The 13,078-nt window shown below is 36.2% G+C and overlaps 1 protein-coding gene across 1 annotated transcript; it reads right to left on the reverse strand.

Annotated features, from left to right (window-relative positions):
• Positions 1-297: 297 nt before the first annotated feature.
• Positions 298-11,145, reverse strand: LOC140435955 (uncharacterized). Its single transcript, XM_072524666.1, has 2 exons — positions 11,071-11,145; positions 298-618 (listed from the first exon to the last, which is right to left on the reverse strand). Exons 1-2 carry the CDS (start codon positions 11,143-11,145, stop codon positions 298-300), a joined length of 396 nt encoding a protein of 131 aa, XP_072380767.1.
• Positions 11,146-13,078: the final 1,933 nt, after the last annotated feature.

Below are 13,078 nucleotides of genomic sequence, written 5' to 3' on the forward strand. Positions count from 1 at the left end.
TACTTCTACTTCTTGATCTACGTTGTGGTCTCCTTTGAAGGGCGCCAGCCAATTAGGGTGTACTATGATAGTTTTTTTCCACGGAATATTGCTTATTCGGTAGATGAACTCGTTAATCCTTAGTAAGGTACAAACCATCCAGAACTGCTCCAACTTGGGAAAACAACTCTTTTGATACTTTGGATTATAGGGTCAGATGTTATTATTCTTCTTATAACATTTCTTTTCAGCTTAGGTATTATACCGTTTCTTCAGCGATGTGAAGATGGGAAGTACCAACTCGTGTATATCGTCCATTCATCTTCGTAATTCGTTCACATAATCTTCACCAACTACACCTTCTCCTAGTCGACATCTAAACTCCAGATCACAAGGTAGTTGCATTTCTCGTCCAAATAAGACTTTTACTGGTGTTTGGCCCGTTAATTCATTAACAGTGAATCTGTAGATTATTGAGAAAAACGGAAGATATTGGTCCCAGTGGTCTCGCTGGTGATTGACCATCATTTTTGCCAAATACCTTCTAACTGTCTTATTTATTTGCTTTACCAATCCATTTGATTGAGAGTGATAGGCTGTATTTTTTGTTTTCTTCATGCCTAGCCTCTCGCAGATTCCCTAGAATAAATCAAAGTTTTTTTCTCGGTCACTATAGATCTCCAAAGGCATCCCAAATCAGCTGATATACTGACACATCTGCAATAGTGGCAGCTCTTTGGCCTGGAAGTGCGTAGATCTCGACCCACTTCGTAATGTTATCCATCACGACTAACATATATCTGTAACCAATTTCACTTTCTGGAAATGGCCCGGCAATGTCCAAAGCTATTCTACTAAATGGACTTCCAACATTGTATTATCTCATAGGAGCCTTTATTTTTTGATAAGCTTTCTTACACTAATCCTTTACATCGTCGGAACTATTCATCCAATAAAACCGTTCTCGAATTCTCTAGAGGGTTTACTTTATCCCGAAATAATCTCCTGATGGACTCTCGTGTAACGGACGAAGTACTTTGGTGCTGCTCTTAGAAACCATCAACTGTGTTTCCCTCTCGGACTGTGTTTGTTTAAGCAAGTCGACTTCCATGATAAATAAGTACTACTAGGCCCAATACCTTTTAACTACTGAGCATAGGTATGATATTTCTTGCCGACGTTTTTCTTGTTTCCATTTTAAAATTTTCTGTAAAACTGTGAAGACTAAGAACACTCTGCCGGGCACGGTCTTCTAGAATGGGAATCAGCATTCTTCGGGATTGATGCTTCAACTTGAAATCATATTCTTGGAGTCGTTTAATCCATCTGGTTATCTGATGGCCCTCTGTATTCTTAAACTGCATTAACCACTTAATGGCGGTATGGTCGGTTCGGATTAAAAACTTCCTTTCATAAAGATATCGATAGAAGTGTTCTACTGATTTCACTACTTCTAGAAGTTCTCTTCTTTGTGACGCAATAATTTTGCTCGAGTGTTGAAAGCGCTACTAAAATTTCTAAGGACTTCAGCAGCATCCTCCAATCCCCACATTACTCGCATCTGTATCTAAGATAAACTGTTTATCTAGTAGCGGATACCCTAATATTGGTGTTGTGATTAAATGAATATAGTTGTTCACTGTATGACCCAGACAATTAACTTTACTTCGGAATAGATGGCACTTTTTTGGATTTACCAGTAATTGGGTAGCTTTAAGTCGATTAAAAACATCTTCTAAATTCTTCAGGTGGTCTTCAAAAGTAACTCCCAAGACGATTATGTTATCATCTAAATACACCATGGACGTTTTTCAAGATAAACTTGCAACACAATTTCCATAAACCTTTCAAAGAGCATTGCAGAGTCCAAATGGTATACCATTGAATTATCACAATCCAGATCCTGTGGTAAACCAATGGAACACAATAAGCAGTATCATACTCAACACAGCGAAAGAAGTCCTAGGAACAAAGACACAACGGAGAGAAGAAACATGGTTCGATGAAGAATGCAAACAAGCTATACAGGAAAGAAATGAAGCGCATAAGAATTACATACTCAGACGTACTAGAGAGAGAAAAACAGAACATGAGAACAAAAGACGAAGAGCAGATAAACTGTGCAGGCAGAAAAAGAGAAAGTATGAAAACCAACGGATACTAAACATAGAGAGAGAGTTTAAGGAAAACGAAACACGTAGCGCATACCAATTTATCAAACATCTAAGACAAGGATACAAACCGAGGACTAGCCTCTGCAAAAATAAGAAAGGTGAAATCATTAGCGATATGGACGAAATTAAGAGAACCTGGATGACATATTTTAAGGAATTACTAAACAAAGGGACACAACTACCATTACAACAACAGTGGCAGCAGCAGGCACGACAGGAGGTACAACAACAAGAACTGGGGAAAGATGGAGAAGAAAATGAATTAACTAGACCCCCAACGCTAGAGGAGGTCCAAACGGCAATCCACATACAAAAAAGCCATAAAGCACCGGGAATAGATAAAATACCAGCAGAACTACTCAAGCAAGGAGGAAGGAATTTGACACAACAGATGTACCAGCTAATACGAGAGATATGGATAGAAGAAGAAATTCCCCAACAATGGAAGAAAAGTATAATCTGCCCTATTCATAAAAAAGGAGACAAACTGTTGTGTCAGAATTATAGAGGCATCTCTTTACTTTGTTCGGGATACAAAATACTCACAAACATCATTAATCGAAGACTACAACCTCTCACGGAAAAAATCATCGGGGAATATCAAGCAGGGTTTAGGCAAAATAGATCTACCATTGACCAACTATTTACAGTTAAACAAATACTAGCCAAAGCATGGGAATATGACATGGACGTTTACAATCTCTTTGTAGATTTTAAACAAGCCTATGATTCAATAGATAGAACAATTCTACCTAATATACTGAAAGAATTTGGCATACCATCAAAATTAATACGACTAGTGCAAATGACAATGACAGAAACAGAAGCACAGGTATGTATTCAGGGACAGATCACTGATGCGTTTACGATAACGCAAGGACTGAAACAAGGCGACGGACTAGCTCCAACGCTCTTTAATCTTGTTCTGGAATATGTAATTAGACGGTTGACGGTGAGCGGAAATAACATACTTACAAACAAGTCTACCCAATTAGCAGCATACGCAGATGACATAAACATAATGAGCAGAACAATGAATGCAGCGGAAGAAACCTACGTTGAGTTGAAACAGAGTGCAGAAGCAGTAGGGCTAGCAATAAATACAAATAAAACAAGACTACTCATACAAACCAGATCAAATAGACCGGTGCAACAACACTTTATTGACGATATAGAACATGTAAATAGATTCACATACCTAGGAATGGATCTGGTCGCAAGCAATGAAGAAGAACCGGAAATAAATAGAAGGCTTGTGCTGGCAAATAAAGCCTATTTCGCGATGGGCCACATATTCAAATCGCGAGACGTACACCGGAAAACAAAACTCCGGGTCTATAAAACAATAATCAGGCCCATAGTAAGTTATGGTTGCGAAACATGGGTGTTGACACAGAAATCTGCCAATGCATTAGATGTGTTTGAAAGAAAAATATTACGTAGGATCCTGGGCCCAATAAGTGAAAACAACAACTGGCGAATTAGGTACAATAGAGAAATATACGAGCAATATAGCGAACCAACTCTAGCACAACATACTAAACTGCAGAGATTACGATGGGCAGGGCACGTGTTCCGCATGCATGAGAATAGAATCCCCAGAAAATTATTAAATGCAAGAATGCAGGGAAAAAGACCTGTTGGAAGACCTAAAAAGAGATGGGAAAATGAAGTCGATGAGGATGCCAGGAACTGCCTGGGAACGCGTTCATGGAAAAGAACAGCGGTAAATAGAGATGGTTGGAGAAGCCTGTTGAGGGAGGCCAAGGCCCGATTTGGGCTGTAGCGCCATTGGATGGATGGATGGATGGAGATCCTGTGGTAAAGGCCGTCTTTTCTTTATCTACTGGATCCATTTCTACCTGACAATATCCAGACTTTAAGTCCTTGGAGCCATTGTATCCAGCGTGTCGTTCATCTGAGGCAGAGGATAACTAGCTTACCTGGTAACATTTTTCAACAAGCTGTGGTCTTTACACATAACCTCGTAGTTCCGTCTTTCTTCTTGATCAGTACCACCAGATAGATTCATTGGCTGGTGAAAAATCACCCCGTATTTCTTTCTTTCCCAAACAATCCTCTTTCGTTAATTGTGGTAATCGTCGAGCTGTTATACAAATTGGTTTGGCATTACTCGTATCGATTTCATGTTTGATAACGATAGTTGTTCCTGTCTTTCTCCGCCTGATTTAGAGACTATCCAACAACTGCAATTATTTGGTCGAATTTGACGTTAGCATTATCGAATTTTGTCATCTGATGGATTAAGGACGTGACGGGTACACAGGTCCTACTTTTGAATCTTTTTTACTAGTCACTGGGTAGTAGTTGACAATTAATTAAGTCCTACAGGAGTTTCTTTATGAGAATCAACCAATTCCTTTCCAATTATAATTCTTCGATCAACTTCCTCGTCATTGTTCCAAGGCTCCATCATAACAGGTGTCTCTTCTTCCACAATTTCCTTCAGCCGCGCTACTATAATTGTTTCACTTCTCGAAGGCACAACAGTATCTTCTTTAACGGCCGCTTGAAAAATACTGTCATCATATGGATGGAAAAACTACCTCCTCGTTACCAACTTTGATTACCCTGTTCTTAAAATCCATGAAAATTCATTACGTCTATTCCTAATATAATAATCTCTTCGATGTCAACAACTCGGACAGTATCTTCTTCTTCTTCTAGTTCCTATCCGTTTCGGATGTTGGAAATCATATTGGCAATCATGACCTTGCTCGCTGCGGCTCGAAACAGCTCCGTTGAGGTTTTCTTAAACCATGTTCTTATTCCGCAGCCATGATATTCTCCTTCTACCGGGTCCTCGCTTACCTTTGACTTTACCTTGCAATATAGACTGCAGCAGGGAGTAACGGTGCTGATTTCTCATAACGTGTCCCAGATATTGCAATTTTATGCGTTTGATCGTAAACACAATCTCTGGTTCCTTCTTCATTTTTTCTAGAACTTCCTTGTTCGTGATCCTGGCTGTCCATGATATTCTCAGCATTCTTCTATAAAGCCACATCTCAAATGCTTCAAGTTTTTTAATAGTGGTGTCTGTAAGCGTCCATGCCTCCGCCCATTTACGTGGTTTACAATATTATCTCTTAAGAATAGGCAAAAACTACTACAAATGTGTCAATATTTTGTTTAGCATGTCTTATAAGTCCGTCTTTTTGATGCAAAAAATGATTATTTTTTGACCTGTAGTACAATATACATATTTTATATCTTGCCATTGAAAATATGGATAGAAACTTACACGTAAAAGTTTTTTGTTGGTCGACATTATCACTACATTAGATGTAGATTGTGCGTTAGATCGATTTTCGGAGTCATATTTTCGTGTATTTCATTAAAATCCTCTTCATTGCTATCGTCTCATCCTCGTCAACTTCACCATAATCATCAAATATTTTCCGCACCTTCATCATCTAAGTGAACCGAACTTCTTTCAGCCATTATTACTAAACGAATGAGCAAACGTAGTAAGAATTGTCTAAACGCAGAACTTTCAATAATTATAGTAAATAGAATTACACCTGTTTTTCTATGACCCACTTGGAAATTAGGGGACATAGTAAGGTTTTAGGGAAAATAAGGAAGGTATAATCTTCTACACCTCGAAAATTAGGGGAAATAAGGAAGGTATAACCTTCTACACCTCATAATACAGGGTAAGATCGCCGGAAGGAGAGGCCCAGGCCAGCGAAGAACATCCTGGCTCCGAAATTATCGAGAATGGTATCAAGAGACCACCGCTAATTTATTTAGAGCCGCCGTAAACAAAGTTATTATTGCCAATATGATCGCCAACGTTCGATAATCGGACAGGGTACTGAAAGAAGAAGAAGAAAACTAAGGTTTTACTAGCAGAGAATATGTGACAGAACACTTCACTCTCAAGAAATGTTTAAGCTTTAAAAACGTATCAAAATAAGCAATAGAAATGGAAAAGATATGCCAAAATGGTATATAATAATTGGGGTCACTGTTAACCCCCGTGTTATTACGTGTGACTTTAATTTTTTAGCAAAATTATGGAGGCTACACAAAATGTGCTCCAGCTAAACATAGAAAATAACCTATTAGGAAAACTTAATTTTTTTAAGAATTTTAAGTAAAATAATTTTAGGAGAAAAACACTTTCCCCCTGGCGGACCCCGTGGTATTATAAGGGTTAAACATACCAGAACTATCAAAAAAAATTGTTTCAAATCGAATTTTTTAAATTTGTTTAAAAATTTTTATAAATAAATAAGTTCGCCTGGTAAACTTTATGTAAAATTTTTACTGTAATGTTGTAGCATCATATTCTTTCGAATAAAACAATTCAGTGTTTCGAACATTAGTTGGGACGTTAGTCAAGTCGTCTATATGGAACGCAACGATATGTCAATTTGTTTATGGATTGTTTAAATTTACTTTTGCTATATAAAATCAAAATATAATTACAATCTTTGAAACCACTTTACTTAGACTTCCATCTAATATTTTTTTTTAATTCGATGTCAAAACTATTTAAAAATGGCCTCCAAAAATGATAAAATTATTCTTTCCGCATTTTTTATTGTTTATTTGCATTCGCTTAAAGTAAGCATTTCACAAAAAAATCTTTGGAATACCTTTGGTCTTAAAACACCTCAAATTGTATAAAAAAAATTATTTCAAAGCCGAGAAGTATTTTTTATAATTTCTTTAAAAACTGTTATAAATAAATAGGGTCCCATGGAATACTTTTGGTAAACTTTTAAACATAGTTTAATGGGACAAAAGCAACCTGCCCATTTTATTCCTATAGAATAAAGGAAGTAATGAAATATTTAACTCATTAATTGATTAAATAATTTTGGTAACAAATACAGTGGTTTTTTAAAATTAGTTTAGTTTATTGTAAAATTTTTTACACGAAGGGGGGTAGTACTTCGCCGAAATCCGTGCCTGGGTCCTCTACCTTAATTCGTGCACCCTGGGGAGCGCCGAGAGAGGGTAAGCTAAGGTCGTTCAACCCCAATGAACGATGGGGCCTGTGCCACGCCGGCTGCAACTTGCAACTTATCCTGGTGACCCACATTTCAAGGCTGTATCGACTATTACGGCCTGAAAATTGTCTCGGCCTCCCCGCTCACTTGCGTACAGAGTGGCCCGCAAATGATATTCGTGTAAAAGTTTCACTTTGGTTTGAAAAGTTATGTATGTGAGTTGAATTGGTGTTAGTTCCCTTTTTAATGAGCTTTGTTGGGTTGGCAAAGGTCAAAAGCGCCTTGGGGAATACATCCATTATTGTGTGTTGCCAACTTTATTGAGGTTGTCTTACTCTCGGTGTTTTCGAGATAGACTATTATACTGTATATAAACAAAGTTTAAATTTTGGAAACGTCTTTTTTTATTTGCTGTTGTAAACACCTTCTAACTTGAATTATCAATTAGCTTACATAAGTAGAGATCATTAGAATTTGAAGACATATGGTTTTGATATGTCCTCCTTTGAAAATTAAGAGAAATTCCATTACTAGCCTACACACAGCGTAGCACGAAAAACAGTTAACCGATTTAATCCATTTGTGTTTTATTTATTTGAGACAGATGTATTTTAGGTTTAATATTTTGATTTATTAGCTATAATTTTATTTTGTTTTCTGTGTAAGTCATCTGTTTTAACTTGCAGAAAACTAACAATTTACACGTATGTGGATCTTCTGAAATTCAGACATATCGGACATGTATTTTTGAAAATCTTATGACATCAAATTTATCATATCGTGTATGTATGTCCTAAAACCTAGGAGATCCAATTGATTTTAGAGACTTACGGAAGTAACAATTTGGTCTTTTCAGACCTTGTAGATAATTTTTATACGGACTTTCTTTTAACACGAATATTACCGAAAAAACGTTGATGGACCTATTCTTAACATAATATCTTGTCTTTAATCAGTGTCATGGTTGTCATAATGGAACAACAAAAAACGAGATAGACTTCATTCTTTCGTCTCACAAATATGTTGTAAAAGATGTCACAAATCTTAAAACAAGTTCACAACTGGTAATTGCCACCGACTAGTTAGAGCTAAAAATATATATCAATACAAGTTTGACTACGGTTTTCGAAAGAAATGGAACATGATTTTTATGGTCTGCAAAAGGAAATATTGCGCTTCATAAAAGGTCAAAGAACGAAGGTAAAGGAACTAATAGATCCAAAACACATAGAAAAGGATACATGGATTGACTGTCTAAAAAAGCTCTATGCAGAGGAACAACAAACGACGCTAAAACCAAAAACACCAGAAATTACCACAAATGAAGAACTATGGAATATAAGAAAATGAAGAAAATAAATGTACAGGAAGTTCGGAAAATATTTTAAAACCTGAAGAACAGAAAAGCAGCAGATAAAGATAGGATACCAAATGAATTACTGAAATATTGTGGAGCAGCAACGACAGAACAATTAAGAACATTAATTAATGAAATTATAGAACACAATAAAATATCCAAAGAATGGGAAACGAGCAAAAAAGGAGATAAAAAACAGCCAGAAAACTACATAGGTATAAACTTGTTAAATATTACCCTAAAACTTACAACTATAATTTTATAAGAACTAATGAATTAGAGGATAAGTTTAGCAGATGAACAACAGCTTTTTTGCATTGGAAGATCGTGTACAGATGCAATATTCGTCTTAAAGCAAATTACTGAGAAATCACTAGAGTATAATAGACTAGCATATCTATGTCTGATTGACTCGAAGAAAGCATTTGACAGAGTACGACTCAAAGTTGTAATCCATATTCTGTATGGACCTATCTAAAAAGACCATGTCGGATATCCAGATTTGATCACATCCAAAATGAAGAAATCAGAAGAAAAACAGGAATAATTAACAATACCGTAAATACAATAGAATCCAAACAACTTTTATGGTAAGGATATGTAATGTGAATGGAAGATGAACGATGACCAAAATAGGCCCTAAACTATAATCCATGGAATAGAAGAAGGGAAAGAGGACAGCATAAGAATGGAGAGAAGGAATCAGACGAATAATAAGAGATCTTCTTAGGGTGTTTGTCCGTTCCGAACGTTGGAGATTCAATTTTACCTTGCAAAATGCGTTGAAGTAGCTCGCATCTGCCCTGGTTCCTCAATATATGTTCCAAGTACTGCAGATTACGATCATTCACGATGTTGACCAAATCCGCGGTTGTGTTCATCCTCCGCAGTACTTTTTCATTAGTGACTTTGTCTATCCATGGTATCTTCAGGATCCCACTGTATAAATATAGCTCAAAAGCCTGAAGTTTTGATAGAGTTTCCGCCTTCAAAGTCCACGTTTCTACTCCGTACAGAAGCACTGAGTACACATAACATTTAAGGAGCCTTATTTTTGTTTCTGGGGTGAGGTTATGGCTCTTGAACACAGAACTCATAGTCAAGAATGCACTTTTTGCTTTTCCGATGCGACATTTAATATCTTGGGTATTGTCCCACGACTCATTGATTATAGTTCCCTAGTAGTTGTACTGTGAGACACGTTCAATTCTCATTTGGTTCACATACAGATTTTCTCCAGTTATGTTTTCCTTGCTGTTGATCATTAGCTTGGTTTTGCTGGTGTTTATATCCAGTCCATATGTTCTACTTGTTTCCGTTATTTTGTTCATTAAGTTTTGCAGCCCTTCTATGGTATTGGAAAACGCTCTGTATCACATGTATACCGCAGGTTATTGAGCTTGACTCCATTTATTGAGATGACTTCATCAATATCTTTTAGAGCCTCTTCAAAAATGTGCTCCGAGTACAGATTGAATATCAGTGGTTAAATTATGCACTCTTCTCTCACTCCTCTTAAGATTTTGACCTGATCTGTATATTCTCCATCTATTCGGAGCACCACTCCAATACAGGTTAGCTATTTAAGTCTCCCTGTCCCCTTCAGCACTTCCATCATTTGCTCATGCCTGACTTTATCGAAAGCCTTCTTGTAACAATCAGGCATGCAAAAACAATACAGCTGACATCTCTACATTTCTGAAACAATACCTGCACGCCAAATAAAGCTTCCCTCGTACCAACGGCGTTCACAAATCCAAACTAATTGGGCGCAATTTGTTCCTTGCATTTTCGGTAAATTCTTTTGTAGATGACTTTTAAAAACAGCTTCAGCAGATGGCTCATTAGGCTTATGGTGCTATAGTATTCACAAACTTTTGCCTTTGGTTTTTTGGCCAATGGTACAAACTCTGATATTAGCCATTCTACTGGTATTTTTCCTGCCTTGTATTATTCATTAAATATTTCAGTTAATATTTTTATTTGTTCTGCATCTGATAGCTTCAGCAGTTCTGCAGGAATTTCATCAAGTCCCGGTGCCTTTCCATCCTTTATTCGGCTGTCGGTATTTCTTCTAATAGGATTTTGGGACCTGAATTTTTTTCAATGGTGGTTTCTTGTATTGTTCTAAGTTCGTGAAAAAATTTCTCCAAGTATTCTTTCCATACTTCCTTTTTATCCTCTTTGGTTATGGCAAGATTGCCTTCATCATCTGTTATTTTTCCGCCGTTGCGTTTTCGGAACTTTTCAGCTATTTCTTTCACCTTTCGATGAACATTGAAGTTATCATATATTATCTGAAATTATCTGTTTTTTGTTTCTCTTTGGCTTCTCTTATTTTTCTTTTGACGATTATATCTTATTCTCTTATATTCTTGGAGATTTTCTTGGTTTTTTTTCTTTGATCCATAAGTTTAAGTATTTCATTGGTCATCCACGATTTCCGCTTCTCTGTATCTTTCTTCAGGTGTTGTTCTTTTATTTCTCTCACTGTTTCTTGTATGATGGTCAGACTTTCCTCTATAGTTACTGCATATCTGCATTTTAGCACCTTTGTATTAAGGTTTTCACTCACCTTCAGTCGAACATTGGGATCATTAAGTGGTCTAACATCATACTTCTTCATCGAATTACTCGTAACCTTCTTCATTCTGACTTAGAAATTACCTACAACTGGTACATGATCAGAATTTATGTCTGCCCCCGGGTATGTTTTAACAGATGTACAGCTGTTCCTATACCTCTTATTTACTAACTAGTAATCAATCCGATTTCTTACAATCCTTCCCACAGAACCCTGTGGAGATTTCCAGGTGTACAGTTTCCTTGCAATAGCAATGATGATTGCCAATCTCCGTAGCGGAGAGGGCACTTGAAGAAGAAGAAGACAGTTTCCTTGGGTGTAGCTTAAACCAGGTGTTCATTATTACTAATTGATTTGCTTTCGCAAAAATCTCCAATGTATCTCACCGATCGTTCCAGTTTCCTAGACCCAATGGTCCAACTGCAGATGATGTTTTGCTGGCCCCAACTTTAGCGTTAAAGTTGGGGCATTGGGCCTAATGGATATCGACGCGGTTCAACCAGGAAGACTGGTGAGTTCAATATTAATTTTTCATTTAATCATTATCAGTTCGATACTGGACATTTAGAGATAAAGTTGTATAAACAATTAATTGAAACTAGGTATAGTTTACAAATTAACAGAATTAGCACAGCAAAAGAACATGTGATAATCATACATGTATATAAAAATGTTATTATAAAAAACTTTAGTAAAAAAACATTAAAAATTTGATATGTAGATGCTTTCTGAGCAGAAAGCGAAACGTCTTCAATAAATAGATGAAGTAGCCACCTTCTTTGTCTTTTATTTCTCCACTTTGACCGAAAAATCCACCACTCTTTGAGTGTTCCTTAGTTTATATATATATATATATATATATATATATATATATATATATATATATATATATATTTATATATATATATATATATACACTAGGTGTTCTGTGTTATTATCCATTCTTACAAGGTGACCTTACAAGGAAATAATTCTCCACAACAACAACTAATCTATTTAAAGCATCAGTTAATAAAATAATTATAGCCAGAATGATCGCCTATATTCGAAACGAATGGGCACCAAAAGAAGAAGACAAGGTGACCTGCTCAGTGCATTATATGCATCTTTATAATTTTTAATTTTCATCCACAATTTCCTTTAGAGGGTTCTTTGTAATATTGCTATATCTCGTGGTAATATACCTTATTCTCCATATACCCTTATCGCAAATGGATCCCAATGTCCTTCTCAATATCTTTCTTTTAAAAGTAATAATACGGTTTATTGTCTTTTATTTATATATTTTGAACTTAATTTCCCTATGGATGTCTTGAGATCCAAACACCTGCGATAGGGAGAAGTATGCTTTGTTAGCAAGCATTATCCGTTTCCGTATTTCCTCCTTCTCCATTATTGTCAAATTTTTCAAGTTTTGTTGTTTCCTTGCTTGTATTAGAGTTTTAGTGTTTTTTCTACATTTAAGGCTAGCCCTATTTCTTTCACATTTTCTTCAAGTTCCATATAAAATTCTGTGATGTCTCTTGCGGTTTGTCCCATCAAGTTTACATCGTCTGCGTACGTCACAATCTGCTTAGACTTATTAAACTATTTAAAATATAAATAATATAAATAAATAAGAAATAAATTCCCCATCCATATTCCATACATTTGTTAGACAGAGACTGAGCCAGCCCATCTCCATGTTTTAACCCCTTAGTTATCTGTAAGGGGTCTGCTAATTGATTTTGAACTCGTACTTGCGCTTCGGTGTGAGTTATAATGGTTTCAACTAATTTTACCAATTTACTTGGTATACAGAATTCTCACATGATAAGTAAATTTTACATCTGTTTATGTTATCATAAGCTTGTCGATATTCTACGGTTCTACGGTTTTCCTGTCTCGTCAGTTTAGTTCTAAAGATGTTTAGAACCCAGAAAATCCTGAAGCAGGTTATTCCATCTTTCTCTCTTAGATCTTCTTATCTCATTCCTGTACTCATTCTGAATTTGCTTCA

The sequence above is a fragment of the Diabrotica undecimpunctata genome, chromosome 3, assembly GCF_040954645.1.
Source record: "Diabrotica undecimpunctata isolate CICGRU chromosome 3, icDiaUnde3, whole genome shotgun sequence".
In the NCBI taxonomy this organism is placed as follows: Eukaryota; Metazoa; Arthropoda; class Insecta; order Coleoptera; family Chrysomelidae; genus Diabrotica; species Diabrotica undecimpunctata.